This window comes from Aethalodelphis obliquidens, unplaced genomic scaffold (genome assembly GCF_003676395.1).
Source record: "Aethalodelphis obliquidens isolate GAN/ISIS:26980383/991018 unplaced genomic scaffold, ASM367639v1 scaffold5, whole genome shotgun sequence".
In the NCBI taxonomy this organism is placed as follows: domain Eukaryota; kingdom Metazoa; phylum Chordata; class Mammalia; order Artiodactyla; family Delphinidae; genus Aethalodelphis; species Aethalodelphis obliquidens.
In genome coordinates, this window is record NW_020837949.1 from 78,632,984 (window position 1) to 78,651,644 (window position 18,661).

An 18,661-nucleotide genomic window follows, 5' to 3' on the forward strand; every position below is an offset into this window, starting at 1 on the left:
CTTCCCTTCCCTTCCCTCCTCTCCCACTCCTGCTCCACTGTCAATACTGAACACTGAGGGATTCTGGTGATAGCCCAGACACAGTTATTTCAGCAGCTGCAATAAAGTCAAGATCCCCACAGTGCCCTATGAATAACCTTAATCATGACCTCAGAGGTTTCCTCTCTAAGAAAAGCAACTTTATTTTTCAGGTTTACTGAAAATGCTTATGAGTTTGATAGAACTAAATTAAAAGGAGCTAAAACATACGGTGTTTGCTAAGTCTGATACAGGGTATTAATGGCACCGGATTATTTCATAACACCTTTTAATATGGATTCTGACAACTTATAAATTATGTCTTATATATTATGTTAGAGATAGATAATTAGGTGTGCACTGAAAGATGTAAATTTTTCAAAGTTTAACAGTATGTCAATATTAGTCATACAGATCTTAAGCCAGCTAATTAATGTAACCTGATAAAATGCTCATGCTTTTGTTATTCCTCTACATTCCACATTAAATGAATTCAGTCATTGTGAATTTTTATTCTTCTTTGTTAACACTTATTTAATGAAGGGAAAACACAACAAGTTCCATATATTTTAGTTCAAAGAAAAAAATATTTTTCCTTTAGCTCTTAACACTAAACACCAAAGTATATTTAAATAATAAAAATATATTTCGTACTATTTTTTTGGTAACCCATCTCATTCCTTTAATATTGCTTTTCATTGACTGTTATGCAAAATACATTTTGTGCATGTGGAATGCACAAATTTTATTAAAATTTATTTTACTTTTCAGGAGACCTCACTTATGTATCTCAACTTACATAACTAATTTAAATAGGATACATGACATTTATTGGTTATGTTTGGACTTTAACATACAGATGCATTTTTTTTCTTTCTTAATATATGATTTTAGAAAATAGCAAATAGTTGATTTATTGGGATTGTAACATTTCTTCCTTGATAAACATAAAAAATAGAATTAGTATTTTTCTTAAATACCCACTTAAATTAAAATTTCTTAAATACCCACTTAAAAAGAAAGATTAAGGGTAAAGAGGTTTTTTTTTTTTAAATTTTCATTCAACACCATATTTGTTAAGTGATACATGGACAGTTTGAAGGAAATTCTGCACTGTATCTTGAGTAAATAATAGCTGTGACTGATGGACAGTAATTCCTTTCAAAGACCTCTTGTGATGCTCAAAACCACATGAATGAGGCCTTGAGTGGTTTTTGCAGCCATCAGGACTTCAACATAGAATTGTAACCAAAATAGGAAGTGACCTGAACATTTATAGAAAAGTAAACTAACAACCTTCTTGAGTGCTCTCCGTGGTTTCTAGAATCCAAGTTTACCCTTTTCCTACTGGTTTTAGTGTTTTCTCTAAATGTCCTCTGCAAGTAAATCTCCTTTAAACAAACCATCCTGGAGGAAGTGCTGTCTTCTTGGTATTAGATTCAGATGCAAGAATACAATAGGAAAAACAGGACAAAGACACTGGTTATTTTTATGTATCTTGAGAGTAGGTCATTTTTAAGTCCAGTTAAGATGGTCAACATGGTACAGCCACCCAGCAAGTCAGGATATACCACTTGATTGAACCTACATAGTTCCTGTGTCACTAAGTGTAGCATTATACAGAAAGTATTCCCCATTCTCCCAGGCAGCTGGGAAGATACAAACCATCATTTCTCACAGCTCAGTTTTGCATCATACATATATATTAAATCAGCTGCTGGGATTTGAGCAACTAGTCCACAATGAAAGGACTTTGTGGTAAGAGAGAATCTACAGCCTAAGACGTGTATAGTCTCTCTCTTTCTTCATATATACATAGATGGAGAGAAAAAGAGAGAGAGAATACAAACGTGCCTTAGGCTGCTGATAATGGCATTTCTGACAATAAGATTAATCTAAACTTATTTTTTTCCAGAAGTGAATATGCAGGATATATATACTACCATTGCCTTCTTTTCTTGGTGTTGTAAGTTCTAAACATTTACGTTGTTATGATATTTTTATATTAGAGGAGTGAAATGCTCATGAACTTTTCCACTGTTGTTACTTGAGAGTTGTAATTTTAAAAAAAATTACATGATATATATTATTGTACAGATACCCTCAATAAGGACATAAATGCAATCCAGATATCTCTATTCTGACTGCTATTAGCTGCATTTACTTTTATTTTTGATATTTTTCTGGTGCTTAAAATCCACTTTGTATTCACAATAACATTTCTATTGAGGGATTAACTTCCTTGACCCTGTTTTGCAAATGAAAACTGAATACATGCTAAGCTGGTAAAAGAATCTGTTTCGAATCAATAGCTCTCTGAATCTTCTTTGTTTATCCTACTAAACCATCTCTCTTTGTACTAAGTTTCAGTAAAACCAAATGGCAACCGTATGACTATTAGAAATATTTTGAACATTGTTGGAAATCAACATTTCAACCATCTGAGATGAACAAAAAAACCAGATTCTCATAAAATTGCTCTTGTTGGATACATTTCAAAGTGCAATATCATGCACCTGAATTTTGGGACATTTTTGCAGTTCTTAAGAGATATATTTTTGTCCTTAGTTGTTACTCATTTTTAACATATGATAGATTATTACATGTCTGTCAAATTTATCATGACTCAAATTGCAGGACCTCAACAACACTAATTTTTGTCAAGTGAATGCAACTGAGAATTTGAAGCTACACATTCATCTGAAGTTGCAGTACAGTCTAAAATGCATGTTAGTCCTTGAATTTCATTTACTTTTTCAAAGGTCGAAGTTGATATCAACTTAATTTTTTAAATTTTATTTTAGGGACTTCAAGGCATGTTAAAACTCTAAATGGATAATTAGAATTACCTCTGATTCTGTAAAAATCATAAGGTTTCATTAAATCTCGAAACCCTGATGTTTAATTGTTGGGAGATAATTTTTCATAGATCTCTCACACTTCTGCACATCTGATGAACAGAGGAACTCTTAAGCAAAAGGATACTTTCAAAATAACCTTGAGAAGTATAGATAGTGTCTCCCTCAGAGCAAAGGGCAAGTTATGCTCACCTGCAGGTACAATGAACATAACATCTTCCTCAAAATGTAATGGCCAGGATGCTTATGCCTAGTATAAAATGTTCAGGTTCCCTCAACCCAGAGTTCCTCTGCTGTAATGCACCTCGCTGCATGTGCAGGTGTCACTTGGCCCTCTTCTCACTGCCCAGTGGGAATTGGAGCTTGGGTAACTGGCATGAGAAATGCTGATACTTTGACTACTGATATTTCTGTAAATAATAAAATCATTTATCTCTGATTCAGGAGCTGTATATCTTCTGCCAGCATCTGCAAAACTGTGTCAGGGTAGCTCGTTATCTTACAAGTAGAGCAGAATCATAGACCCTTTACTGTTCCTGATAATATTGATTATAAGTTTTTGTGGGCACCCTAGATGACCTCACAAATGAAAGACTATGGTCACTTTATTCACTTTTAAGTATGATTCCATGATGAAATTTGATGATACTTCAGGTATATAGACAACTGATTCCTGATGAGAGCAAGTGAAAGACTTCTTATTAAATGTCACAGAAATGAGCATTCCAATTTTCATGTGCATTCATGTGTGTATGTTTATTTCTGCTTGGAGGTAAATAACAGGCAAACTGATAACAGTTTAAATTCAATATTCAAAGAATACTAGTAATAATGATAGCTAACATCTATTGAAGCTTACTATGTATACTAGGTATTATTCTAAATCATTTCTTTTATTAACTAATTTATGTAACTCCTTTTTGGTTATAAGATACACATTTCCTTTCAAAGGATGTAGTTCCAGCTTACCTAAGTGACACACCACAATTCTGCCACAGCTATTGAGAAACAATTGCTATACTTGCTGTTTGACTGTGACAATGATTCATACCATCTACCACTTTGATAAAAAGAGTGATTATAAGTTTATAATTGATAGTCCTTACTGTTGGAGGACTGGAATTTTATGAAAATTCTAATGAACAAAATATAACTCGCCTTTGTAACAGGAATGAGCACAGATTAATATTCAAAACCAATTTTATTAAATCCACCTCTCATTACCACCAATTATGGGTTTAACCTCTTTTAACTGTACTTAAGAAGAAATGAACAATTCATAATAGACTTGTTGCCCAAGTCATGGCACGGTGTGTGGAATGGTGTGAGAGTTAAGCGGACATGAAAATATTCTAACCAACAAATGGATGATTGATTATTTAAAGAATAAGACGTTACTCTTCCGTTAATAAGTGCTAGGCATCATACTATGTACTTTACACAGATATGTCATTAATACCAATTTTAGTTGAAGAAACTGAGGCTCAGAAGTCCTAAATAACTTTCTTGTAGTCACGTAGCAAATGGAAAATGATGCTTTAATAATTCTAACCCCTGTCTGACTGACTTTTAAAGCATCAGATTAGTATAGGTAACTACCTTCATGTTATTTCTATTTTTTCATTTTGATTTTATTACTTTTATTCTATGTTTTTCTTAAATTCTTCAAGAATACCTTTTCAAATGTAAATACATACCTAAGAATAAGTAACATTTTCATTAAATATTAACAAATATAAACAAATGTTTTAATTCTAAAGTTTAAACTTTTAACTGTATTCAGAAATTATTTTTAAAATTAATATATGTATATACATAATATATATACATATAAATGTGTGTATAATCCACATATATTATAAGTATGGAGTATATGTCTAAATGGATTATTGTAAATGGTTAAAGAGCCTCCATTTATTAGAATATATGTAGAATATTTTATATTATTAATTATATAATAGCATTTAGTACTTTGGACATTAAGGATTTCAAAAGTTTTTTACTTTTGATATTAGACAAGGCAGAGAGTAGAAAAGAGGTATATATGAATTTTAAGAAAGCATTCCTCTAGGGCTTCCCTAGTGGCACAGTGGTTGAGACTCCGCCTGCCGAGGCAGGGGACACGGGTTCGTGCCCCGGTCCGGGAAGATCCCACATGCCGCAGAGCAGCTGGGCCCGTGAGCCATGGCCGCTGAGCCTGCGCGTCAGGAGCCTGTGCTTCGCGATGGGAGAGGCCACAACAGTGAGAGGCCCGCGTACCACACACACACACACACACACACACAAAAATAGCCTTCCTCTAAAATCTGGATTTCATTTTTTTTCTCCTTCCTTAAAGCTACATCTCATAGGTGATTAAAGATGCAATTCATCTCCCTTATTTGAGTATTAAATTCATTCATGATAAATGCATATATGTTAGAATTAATATGCCAGCTAATTCTGTCCACAATAAATCTCTTTAGATTGTAAATCTACCTACTTGGTGTAAACCATTGACTTAGTTGCCTTAAGGCATGAGCACTAAGTATTCAACAACCTTGCATAATATTGGAAACCACAGAATGTCATTATTGAAATCAGAGTAAGGTTTTTGACTACATAATAGTTCTGGTTTGGCAGGAAAAAATATTCAGGTTGGTTTCGCATAGTATTTTACAATTTTTTGCATTCATTTGAATATGAGATGAAGAAAGGTTATGCTAAGTACATATTGTATGGACCACCCACAATCAAATAACTCCAGTGAGTGGTACAAATGTAATAATTAGATTGATAGCACAATGTAAAATAAAATATAAGCCAAAAGTAGACATTATCAGCTTCTCTGGTCCATATGACATTTCAAAGTGAAATTGCTCAAAGCTCCTTTAAATAGTAGAAGAGAATCACATTGGCTAACTTTTGCTAATACCATGGTCTGTAGTGCTTAGGCATATAATTTTGACCAAGTTTGAAGGTTTCAAATAATTTGAAAGAAAAATGTTTATAGAATCTTAATCAGTATTTCTAGAACTTCAAAACAGATAGTCAGTCCAGAGGTGAAAAACGAGTCAAATGGGATGCTTAATTGAAAAGAGCATTCAGGTAAAATGTTTTGGTATCCTTGGGCAGGAGTCTTCATTTAGTCTATCACATCATTGAAACCAAGTTAGAATTTCTTTTCTAATTGTCATGGATTTGAAGATGTTATAGTTCAATTAATATGAATAGACTCAGATACTTAAATAACTAGCCATGGAGTAATGCCATCTTAGTTGTTCTAGTTGAATCAGTATGTTTAAAAAAAATTCTCTGAAATCAAAACAAAACAAAACATTGAAGTGGAAAGGTCCATTGGTTTGATTATGCCATCATTCTTCTTAAAAAGGAAGGGGAAAATGTCTCCCCAGATGGACAGAACAGGCTACTCACTATTTCATCAGGTGGATATTAAAAAGTTCCAAGTCACAAATTCAACATTAGATGGCTAAGACTATAAATAGGACACAGTTAAGTCTTAGTTCTGTTAGACATGCCTCTTTGAAGAAGAGATTTCTAACATCCTTTAGTGAATGCTGAGGTATTAGGAAGACATGATTATGGATGATCTGATCACAGCTGTAATAGCACAGTGTTAAAAGAAAAAAAGACAAAACATTATTGCTAGGTAAGCATGGAACAGCTTAAATACAGAGAGGGATGAAGTGATTGACGGGAACAATCTCACGGATTACTGCTTTGGCACGAAGATTCTCATATTCAGCCAGCTTGCCAAATAAATTGACCAGAGAAAAAGAAAGTCAACAGATTAACTTCAGGAATTAAGCTTATTAATGGATTTTCATGCAGAAATGTATCCACCCACCATGATAGGAAAAGGCTTCCTTTGCTTTCCCAGCTGCTACATTATACATTAAAATATTTCAACATAAATTGCTGATGGGATAGAGACTTTTTTCCTTTTTAAATGAGTGTTCACTGACCTGAGGCAATGTTGTACTATATCCATTAATGTTGAGCTGATTTATATTTGAACTAGAACAAGTTGTTTGATTTAATCATGAACTGAATATATTTAAATATAGATTGTTCATCTTCACGGCCTTCTCTCCTCTTTTCTTTTATTTAGAGTAAAATTTCACTGCTCCATCCATAATTTAAGAACATGCAAGGAGGTAATTGGAATTGGAGGTAAATTACATTCTTTTATAGAAAGTGTAATTATCAGAAGTTAGTTAAAAACACCTCTATTCTGTTTTAATTTTCATGCATGGAGCAGTTGTTTTGACAGATGGATGGACTTTATTTTTGTAACTGTCCGGGAAAAGTCTTTGTAACACACTCTAATCAGTGCTGCATATTTGTGATGTTTGTTTTTGAATCACTGTGCATTTGGCTTCTATATCCTTTTCTGGGGGTAGACATTTTCTTTCTAAGTTATTTTTCCAGGCTAATATCTCTGTGTGTAATTCCTCTCTACATTTGACCTGAAGGCACTAGAAACTCTTAAAAAATAAGTGTAAATGGTTTGTCACTAAGGATGATGAATCATTGGGCTTCATGTGTGGCCTTGGGTTTGCTGGTTTATAACTGCCTTTACTTTTACTACTAGGCTAAGTTAACAATTTATAATGCTGTTGTTCTGGAGTACATTTCAGTAAAATAAGAGCTCAGTATGGTTGCCTGACTCTCGGGAAGCCAACTCGTGGCTAAACTTGTGTGTGTATCAACTTAAATTCCAAAAAGGATCCAGGTTTGAAAAATGAATTCATTTTGAACTGATTACATTCTCTTTATTACGTTGTAAATCCACTAGTGCTGAGCAAAGCAGTGCAGTAGTTGAATGCCAAAAAGTACATTACATTCTGAGTTTTAAGAATCGTCACGGTTCAAGAAAAGGTCAGAAACACTCTTCTTCTGTCTCCCTAGAGCAGAAATGTGTGAAGTGTGTTTCCTTTTTCTGCCATGCTTCCTTTTTTTTTTAGAGGAATGTCCAGGCTGCTTCCAAATAAAATGAATATCCCGTTTTGGAACACTCAAAAACCTTGGCAGCAACAAGCTGGAGAATGAAGGCAAATGAATGACAGGGATTGATACTCTTTTATGTAGGTTTTCTATTTAAAGAACAGTCATTACTCACAATGTCTTTTTCAAGTTTTGGGTTCTTCTCTGTGCAGTTCTTTTAATTCACTGTTTCTTCCTAAGTTGTTATTGATGAGTTTCCTTGCAGCTATTTTAAACCAATTTTGAAAGTATTTCATTCAATTTCTTTGTTTCAGTTCAGGTGTCTTAACATACTCTCTAAACCCCAGAAATTTCTCCCCATTCTATTTGCATCAACCTTCACTTCAAAATAATGTTGAGCTAGCCCCCAGGCACAGAGACAGTACAACCTGCTGCCACCTGGGAAAGTTCACTGGGAAAATCATTCCAGGCCTCAGGCCAGTAGGCTGGGTCTAGCTGCTTTGTAGGGCAGATAGAATCTTCATCAACATTCTCAGAAGAACCCTTTGCCAGGTTTCACAACTCTAGTCCTGTGATTTTTTCCAGCAGCTCTGTAGAGGAATAGTTGTCATATCAGAGTGGTGCTTCTTTGACAGTTTATAGAGAACAAAATAAAATTAGGATATTCAGTGTGGCTCAGTTCCCTAGTTCTCAAGAATCCTGAGAATTTTTCAGTCAATAATTATTGCTAATCAGTTACCCAATCTATGAGATAAGAACCCACAGATTCTATAATCTTAGAATTCATAACAGTTGCAGAAGTGACATAGCCTTCATTTGTATGCACAAGTATCTGCACTCATGAAATATTCCCTTCCTTTTTTTTCCTTTATTGCAGAGAACTAGGGTCTATTCTCAAATTTCTAGGATGCCCTGAGGTGTTAGTAATGAGATTAGAGAAACTGGGTTTGTATTTTAAATTCCCTGCATATCTTTATAGGTATGACTGTGGGCAAACTAAAACCCTGTTCTTTTCTAAAATGAACAATACATCCATCTGGGTGTGCCACTGCTCTTTATTAGAATATTCGTTTGCTTACCAATGTGTGTGTGCACATCCAGTTTCTTAATTTCAACATATGGTGCTGGAACTGGTTGTTTATAATCTTGAATGCTATAATATTGAGTCCACTGTCATGGATAGCTGTCTTTATGTAAAAGCAGAGTATGTGACCACCTACATGTTTCAAAGAAAGAGGTGTCATAAAACATTTTCCTGAAAATGACTTATTTGCAAAGGACTGCATTTTCTTAAGAGTACAAGGTTGAGTCCTTTGGGTAAGACTCATAAATGTCTTATTTGTAAATGAGTTTATCAGGTGTTTCCCTATCCACAGCCTCTTTCCTCTGCACAAGGATCCATGCCCTATCCTCTTGGGGAAGGAGGAGAAACTGCTACAGAATGGGGAGTTTGTGACTAAAAGTCTTGGAAGTTAGGTTATATCTGAGCTTATCTAAGGTTATGTCTAAGGTGTACCGTGTTCAAAGTGGTACATGGATAAGGTGCATGTACTCTTTAAGCTAGGAAATTTTTCTTCATAGAAAGTTGCAAAATCAGTTGATTTCAGTGCTTAATTTTCTATGTTATAATGCCTTGCCAGACAAAAGAAGGATTCAGGATCTAAGTAGCAAAACAGTGGAAGAAATTAGATGTGTATTTTAGTTGCTCCCCTAAACTACTCAGCATATAATAAGGAAGCATGAGGAGTCGTAACTGGCAAGTTTCATATTTTTCCTTAAAAAGATCTGATTCACCTTTGGGATGATATGTTTATAGGTCATCCTCAGATGTCATCCTAGAAAAATCAGTGATGATGGAAAGCAAGTATTTGAATTTAAATAACAATTATTCTTCTCAGATTTGGTCTGCTCTTTATTTTATGGAGGCAATAAAGTTAATACCAAAATCATCAGCTACAATCACAGAATACAAGTGTCGTGGAAATGTACTTAAATAATTGTAACACCTCAGTTATAAACACCAATGGACTACATAAGTCTAAATGTATTCTGAGCTTTCACCTGAAGAGTCATATGTTGTACAGAGTGACTTTGGGAGTGTTACACACTTAGAGGCGCAAGGACAAACCCAATCCACTGTTATGTTTGCCAGCATTACTTGCACTATAGTCTGCTTTTGATCTTTATCTGCATTTTTAGTTACATATTTGGCTCTTATTTATAAATGTTTAATAGGCAAAAACACAAAACTATGTGTATAAGAAAGTCTATGATCAATAACAATAATTTTCAGTGTAATTATTATTTACCATATGAATACTCAATTGGATATTAAAAAATGGGTATTGCATATTCCATGACAAACGCATATTTTCTACTTATATGTATTTAATTTTTAAGATTTTCTGTATGGTTAATAGACCATAACATTTTATTTGAAAATATTCTGATAGTTTGAATTTCTCTTTTCATTGTTTTATTTTTACAGTATTGATATGGACTCACCTGTTTAAAAATAGTTGGCAAAAATCATGTCTTTTCTGCTCTGGATTTCTTTGGCAATAAAATTATCTAGTTTATATTTTGACTCTGATTTTTTTCCCCTAAATCTTTCCTTAACAGGAACAAAAGGCTAAGATTCCTATTTGTTTGTAGAACTACATTTTCTTTCACAGGATCTATAGATATAATAGAGTATATCGAAAAAATATAAAGAGCTCTGTCCATTTATCTCTTAGGTGACATTTTATTTGGGTAATAAAATGGCAAGAATGTCTAAACTTCTATAAATAATAATAAGATATGACTATAATTCTCTCTTATAAGTAGCTGTTTTTTACCTGGGGGATCCATGACTCATTGGGCAGGGGATCCACGTATGGGTTTAGGATGTACGTGAACTGCATGAAAATATTTATTAATTATAGCCACTCTAATAAAGACCCTTCAGCCTGTAGACATTCCAGACTCTAACACCTTCTCTATCTCATCTTATACCTAAATTGTCTTTGGGGGTTAAACGACTTTTTCAAGAGAAGGTGATTTTGTCTTCTTAGGGTCTATAAAGCTCACTAGTAAGAAGCACTACTGAAGTTCAAAGTCAGTCACCCATCATTATGAGTTACTAATGATGTTTCAAATTCATATTTAATAGAAGGTTGTATTACCTTTTATTTTTGATTTTCCAAAATTAAACTCAAAGCTGACTTCTGAAATTTTCACCATTGTTATGATTTAAATAATTCATTAATTAACCATATAATTTGCTGTTTCCCTCATTTCTAGAAAAGTCACATATGATAATCGGTTATCTATAACTTTATTCCACTTTTGTATAAATTATAGTTTTAATAAAAACATTAAAGAGAATATTATATTTTGCCCCCCCAAAATAAGAACTTCTGTATTTCATGTAATAATGCAAGCAGACACCTTCTGTATTTCATGTAATAATGTGAGCAAACAATAGAATAATAAGCCCTAAAAATGATGTGAAAGGACACAAAAGAAATCTGTTCAAACATGCCTAGCACCCTAGAGGATACTTCAGCCATGCTGACCACTAGAGCTCACTGGTTTTCCTTTTGTTTTGCAGAAAGAATGTGCTAATTTCATCAAGGTGCTTAAGGCTTATAATCAGACTCACTTGTACGCCTGTGGAACGGGGGCTTTTCATCCAATTTGCACCTACATTGAAATTGGACATCATCCTGAGGTAAAGCTGGCTTTTAAAAAACGGTGTTCGTCCATGACCCCTTCCTATTCAAATGCTTCATTACTAATTTCTTCAGTTCATTTAGCTTCTAGTTGCTATTCATTGGGACCTACTTCGAATTCAGATGCTGTTATTAATTTTAATCTGTGAATGCAAAAAGAATGAGACCATCACTCAACAATAACTGTGGAACAGGAGGAAGGAAGGAAGCATTTGCTTTCGCTCTGGATTACAGAGTCCAATCCATTTTGCATGTGCAGCAGATGTCAGCAGGCTGAATGTGTACTGTTTTCTCCTTCATTTGTATATTGCCAGCTTTTCCCCTCCATTTCCATCCTTAGCCAGAAGTGTCTGCCACCGCAGTTGTTTTCTTCTGCCCAGAGATTAAGAAAGGATGCCATACATGTGCACAGTGATCTGATCTCAGTTTGACCTAAATTACTCACATTTATGTTCTTGCTTAGCGAGGCTTTGTTTTTATATTTTGGGCTATTATTTTGTCAGTATAAAAAAGGAAAAAAAAATGGTTGTCTCTTACTCCTACAAGACGTTTTAGTGAGAAAATTTAGTGAGGAAATTAAAGTTAGGGAAATTTAAGTACAACTTGCAATTAGGGATGTATTTAAAGGAAACGTTACTAGTAGGAAAGCAGTTCCATGAATTGGATTTATCAATAGCCTTAAATTATAAGTCCTTTTATTATTTTTGGCACAAAATCCTAAGAAGAACAAAAGTGTTCATGTGGTGAGAAAATCATTTGTGACAGAATTTTCGTTCAGACTGGAATTCAGAACTACTCAACAGATAAAGAATTTGTTCCCAGAATATTTCTGGAATCCCAAAGATAAAATATAATTTACATGTTAGCCACTTCTTTATAACTTAAACTCTAGAGCCTTTCTTTATATTTTCTTAATGGGTACAAAAGTGTTACAAATATGTTCTTTCAGCCCAAAGACTTAGAAATCAAAACAGTTTGTGTTGTGCCTTCTTTGTATAAGAAGACACCTTCGAAGCTATGTGGTTTCTAGACTGAACACAATTATTATGACTTTCCTGATGATTCTGGGAAGATAAAAACCCTTTACGGGGCTTCCCTGGTGGCGCAGTGGTTGAGAGTCCGCCTGCCGATGCAGCGGACGCGGGTTCATGCCCCGGTCCGGGAGGATCCCACATGCCGCGGAGCGGCTGTGCCCATGAGCCATGGCCGCTGAGCCTGCGCGTCCGGAGCCTGTGCTTCGCAGCGGGAGGGGCCACAACAGTGAGAGGCCCACGTACCGCAAAAACCAAAAAAAAAAACCCTTTACCAGGGTCTCACCGGCGTAGACAGTTGCCCTCATCAGACTCTTCTCCCACTGCATCCTTCTTCCTTCCTTTACAAGTATGCATACTGTTCTTGCTGACATACCCAAGAGTTTTAAGTAAAAATTAACTTTAAGGAAGGGCAGTTCCACTTAAATTACTTGTTTCATATTGATGAAATTAGGAATAATTTCCTGCACACGGTCCTGGAGACTTTGCATACTTAACTTTTCAGTAACTTCTGGATAAATCTCTCCCTTTTTCTTTCCTTCTCAGCTATTTCCTATAGTCAGGCACCCTAAAATTGGGTCTCACTTCTCTGTTTACTGGAGACAGCTCTGGAGAACCTTCCCCATGTCGTATTGCACTTTTTACATCTGCCAGGCATCATGCTGTATAAGACAGTGGGGTCCGGACAGCTGAGCTCCAAGCACAGGTTGGTAGAAAAGATATAGGCTTTAGGGACAGATCTGACTTCTGATCATGTTCGGCAACTTACTAGCTGTGGAGCACTGGAAAAATTACTTAACCTCTCTGAGACTCTGTCTCATAATATGTAAAAACAAAACAAACCTCTGCGATTCTCAGTGTCCATATGTTTTAAATGAGAACTTGACTTATTACCTCCAACTGCTTTCCAACCCTCCCAGCGGGGTGTGACCCACTGACATTTTTTGCTGTAGAAACTCAGGGAGTTCTAATCCCATCATTGTTAAAGGCAGGTCACCTGGCCTCACACTGCAGGGCTTTGGTCCAACCTCACTTCAGTACTGGATGCTTGATAAGGAGCAAGCTACTAACTTTCTTTGTGTCTTTGTTTCTACTCTAGAAAGTGGTAATGAGAATGGTCTCTACCTCATACAGTTGTTGTAAGAGTTTAATGTTGTCTAATAGATAGTAGATACTGAAAAAAAAAGTGGATTATCATCTTTAAAATAGAAATGTGTATCTCAGGCTGAAAGCGGTTTCAGGGTTTATGGTGATAATTATCACCTTGCTGTTAAATGTACCTCATTCATCAGAGGTTGTATGTTACTGCACTGGGCTCTCATTGTTGCCAGGTCATTCTGTACTTAGCTTAATTTCCTCCATTTTTAAATTTGAAGCTTAGATGATCTTGGTGGTCGTTTAAATTAAAATATCATATATTGTTCCTGTATTTTTACCATTTTCCCCAAAATGTAGTTTTGTTTTGTGTTTTTTCTTTTTGAAGTTGCTCTTTAGCAAAGTTCCTTCCTTCTCATCTCATCAACTACTTTATTGCTGCTTTATGGATGGGTGGGGAGATGCAGAGGTACAGCTTCTGGAGCCAGGCCATTTACCCAGGAAAATGGAGGAGGCCGTTCCCTCCACTGAAATAAATAAATAAAGCTTCCCATCTCCTTAAGGTGGGATATTGACGTACAAGTATTTTCCTGAAATCCTAAAACTCAGAACCTTTGAGAGAAGTCCTCCTTCAGAAGCTCAGTGATCTTGATTTGCATGGCAACTATACATGGGGAGATACTGTTCCAGACTGTTTAGGGGGTCAGAGGGAAAATGATTATGCAATTACCTGGGGGAGTTTGGAGCAGTCTAGACAGTCAATCTAGGAAATTCTGGAAAAGATATTATCACGATGGCTTGTCTAGACAACATAAAATTTAATTTTCAATGCTTAAGCTGCCTTAAGAGAGAATCTGCTTTAAATTGATCTGTATTGGTACTAAAAATACTACACTCGGATTTAAACAGTTATGCTGTTTTTGAAGTTGAGAAACAAGACAATATGTGCTTCATGCCGTTAGGAAAATAATGCTGGTAATGGAAAGATTGGAAGAATAAGAAATAAAATAATAATCAGGACTGAGGCCAGGATTGTTGGATAAGAGTTCATAAGGTCTCATGAAGTTTGAATTTAGTAACTTTTAATTTACAAGGATGGATTTTCAGAAAGAACCAAGACAAATCTTTCTCCTATATTCTGTTTGAAAAGTAGCATGTATACTTTGCTGTTCCTGCCCCATTCTACATAAAATAGTGAAATAGTTTACTTTTTAAACTTCTGTCCAGGCTTTACGTATTACAAATAATTTTATCATACAAAAAAGGACTTTTTGCTTTTATCATGAATTCATGGACATTTTAACATCCAGTTTTTTCTTTGCAGTGCTCTTCCTTTAAAATAACTCTTTGTCTTACATTGAGTCCCCAAGATTGTTGAAATTCATTGTTAGAAATTATGGACTTACCATTCCAGATGGCTGGATGCCACAAAAGACATCACTTTTGAAACAAAGCAAGACTTCCTTTATCATTTAATAGCTTCAGATCTTATATGAGGAAATAGCAATTCCTTTTAAATAATCATGAACAGTTTGCAAAAAAAAAAGAAAAAACCTTGTTTAGTCTTCTAATTATGAAAATAGACCCAATTTTGCTCTTCTAGCATTTTAATAGCAATATTTAAACTCCTGAATACTGTATTCCAAAACTACTCTTGCTGTATAGTGAATGCCTTATGACCACACACGGTATGTCATTTATTGCTGTATTAAGCAGATTTTGTGTTTGTGTTTCCTGTAGTACAATTGGGAATTGGTAGACCTATTAATTAACTCCAGTTCTGTAAGATGTGTCAGTCAATTCTTGGTTATCCTCCAGTAGTACTTGACATTGCAGATAACTCCCAGTGAGGTCACATGCTCCATACGCATGTGTGTGTTTATTATTAAAATGCATGCAGAGTTCACGGAAGGAATGATTCAGAGCTAGAGTACAGATGAGTTTTGTGTTTAAGCTTTCAGCATCCATGCCATTCAAATGAAAAGTGTAAGTCATCCTTATGAGACAGAATATTCCCAAAAGGCTTATAGTATATGGTATTTCCCTTTCAAATTTACATCTGTTAATAAAAAAAATGTATGAATTTAGGAGGAGGATAGCTTTTCGAAGAAGTGTCTGGATGTTTTCTCGCATCCTAAACGGGCCTCCTCCTTGTACTGCGAAGGAAATCTAAAGAAAGATGGACCCAGATGAGAGCTGGAAAATATTAACTCTATAAATACTCTCAAATGTCATGATCTCAATTTGTGATAGAACCAAAGGGACATTAAGAAATGCAATGAAGCTTAATGGCTATCTCTGAGGTCATTTCTGCAATGACAACTAATATATCAAGATGTAAAATAAAATGTTTTGTCTGGTTCTTCTCTTCCACCAAGAATAAGAGTTTGCTTTCATGTAAAACTTTGAATCACATGCTCTTAGTAACAGTCTCCAGGTCCAAATACTACTTAAGTGGTAGCTAGTGCTCTGTCGACTAATTTATACATCTAATCTAACTTTTTCTAATTGAGTTATCTCTCTCAGTGTGTTATGTCATTGAGTCCAATAGAGTCCAAGTTTATTTCTAAGAGGAAATGCTAAAGCTAAGAAATTTAGATATCTTGGTAAAGCAATGAGGCATTGTTTTGGGGTTGGTTACATCATTCCATCTTTCTTAGATCATGTCTTGGAGTCTGACTTTTCCCACTTATGTTAGTAGGTTAGGTGGGAAAAGTCAGGATTCCTTGGTGATTTCTTCTCGCTTCATCATTTCCACCAGAGGCAGTGTGTCCCTCATTTGCACTCTCAAACTGAGCCAAGCGTGGTTAGAGCAAGACCATTATGGTTTCCAGGTTTTTCTTCCCTAATCTTTCAATACTTGAATCATGTTGGAAGGTGGACCATACAAGTTACCATGCTGAATAAACAATACCACCGTTTATATTGCAGATGAAATTTTAAAATACTTTGCTGTTTGTATTTGAGAAAAAGAATCACAGTTCATAAATTCTGTGACCTTAACAGCTCAGCAGTGTATTTCTTGTGAGCTATTCACATTCTAAACTCTAGATATTATCAGTGAGGCTGTTTCTCAAAATCAACAGAACTAGTGGCCAAGTGAGGCAGTAGAGGGACCTAAGTTATGATTAGAAACAAGTTTAGGGAAAAAAAAAAAATCACAAATGGTGAAAGAGAGAGAGAACCAAAAATCCAAACCAGCTTCTCCTATACCCTATTTAAAAGATTTCAAATCACCATTTTATATTTTGACTGGTTTGCTCTAAATATAGGGTATGAAAACACCATAGTTATGAGATTAATACACTTTTACCCTCTACACTTATTTGGCTCAATTGTAAAACGTTTTCTTTTTTCCCCCCTCATAGTATTTCATCACTATTTCACAATGACAGAAAAAATAGAAATGTTAGCATTCAGTTTTTAACTTGCAGAGTATTTAGTTTCATGTTTTGTCAGATCTGGTTCAACTAGTGCCAGAAAAAGAATTTGAACAAAATTAAACAGTTTTCTTAAGGCCATATTGGTGCAGTGATGTCATTATCAATGACTTATTAAAAGACTGTGTTATCCGTAGTACTCAATTTCTGAGTGACATCTTCATTCACAATACAGACATAAGGACTAAATCATAAACAGCACATTGACCAATATATGTTTTTCTTTTCTTCATAACTACTAGTAGCTAGTTTGGATCAAAGACTTTATATTTCTTGGAGCTAATCTGTCACTGGAGGTGTGGACTCCAACTTAAATCTTTCTCTTTCTGTGCCCTTTTTGATTGATTGCTTTGCACTCATTCCTATATAATCTATTTTGAAAGGAAGTTTCTGTTTATAAAAACTAATTTGTTATCAATATTATATTTTTCAAAAAACACAAAGAGTAGTGCTAAACCCCATTGCCTGCTCACCTGTTTGGGCTGTTTTCCTCTTCTCTTTTGTTCTTCCTCTTCATGACCCTTTCTTTGCCCTTGAACTCTAGTTCTGTTTTTCTTCCTTTATCTCTTTGTCTTCTTGCCTAAATTACTTCATTTGGAACCAAAGTTTAAGGTAGTGGAAATACAGCCTGGATATATAGGTGAGAAGGAAGGCATTAGTTTAATATATTTGAAACTTGGGGAAAATACCAAGATAAATTTAGACTGAATTTCCACAAATCAGAATATGTTTACCTCCTCTTCGAGTGTGTTTCAAATAGGCCTCAGCAAGCTATCTTGTAGATTTGTTTTAAATCATGATTGTTCACTTTGATGATAACCTGAGGAAATGATACAAGTCCATTCTAAATTATTTGGATAACTACCTCATAATCATGTAAAATCTTAAGATTTTAGTGCTCTTGTTTGCTTAAGGCTTATAAGCATGTGAGTGCCAAGGATATACCTTTAATATTCTTGGGCTAATAAGAAGGAAGCAAAGGTTGAGTTGATATGCAAACACTGTCTTCCTGCCAAGTAAAGGCCAAAATGGGGTCAGAGTGGGCTTTGTGAAGGAAGATCTTGCTGTGGTTCAAAAAGAGAAAAGTAAATTACCCCAGAGCACAAAGGAAGGTAGAACTGCCAGCTTCAAAGACTAGCTTCTGGTCACTAGAACCACGTTCATATTGTAAGAAGGTATTTACTTTTCAAGATACACAAAGATGTTATTGTCCCATTGCTTTGCTATTGCTAATTTCAATTGTATTTGCTTTCTAGTTTTGTTGGTACTTAATTTTAATCAGGAAGAACCTATATTTAGCTTAATAATTTTATAAATTTAGTTACTACTAGAAAATATGCTATGTAAGTTAACTGGTGGCACACTAAGAAGATAACTTGTGGTAGCTTTTAAGCAGATAGTGTCACCTGTTTTTCACATCTGAGGACACTCCCCTTGCTCTAGTGTAATGGCCTCTGGTCTAGGTTCCTCATGGCTCTCAGCTGCTCCAGGCTTACCACATGTAGTCAATTTGGACGTGATGCGAGCTGGGGAAATAGAAAGAGCAAAGGCTGGTG

General features: G+C 35.1%; 1 protein-coding gene across 1 annotated transcript in view; it reads left to right on the forward strand.

Moving 5' to 3' along the window:
• Positions 1-18,661, forward strand: part of SEMA3A (semaphorin 3A) — a 234,677-nt gene that overhangs the window by 68,084 nt on the left and 147,932 nt on the right. Inside the window, exon 4 of the mRNA XM_027102735.1 lies at positions 11,419-11,538. Coding sequence (XP_026958536.1) covers positions 11,419-11,538 — 120 coding nt within the window. The remainder of the gene's footprint in view (positions 1-11,418; positions 11,539-18,661) is intronic.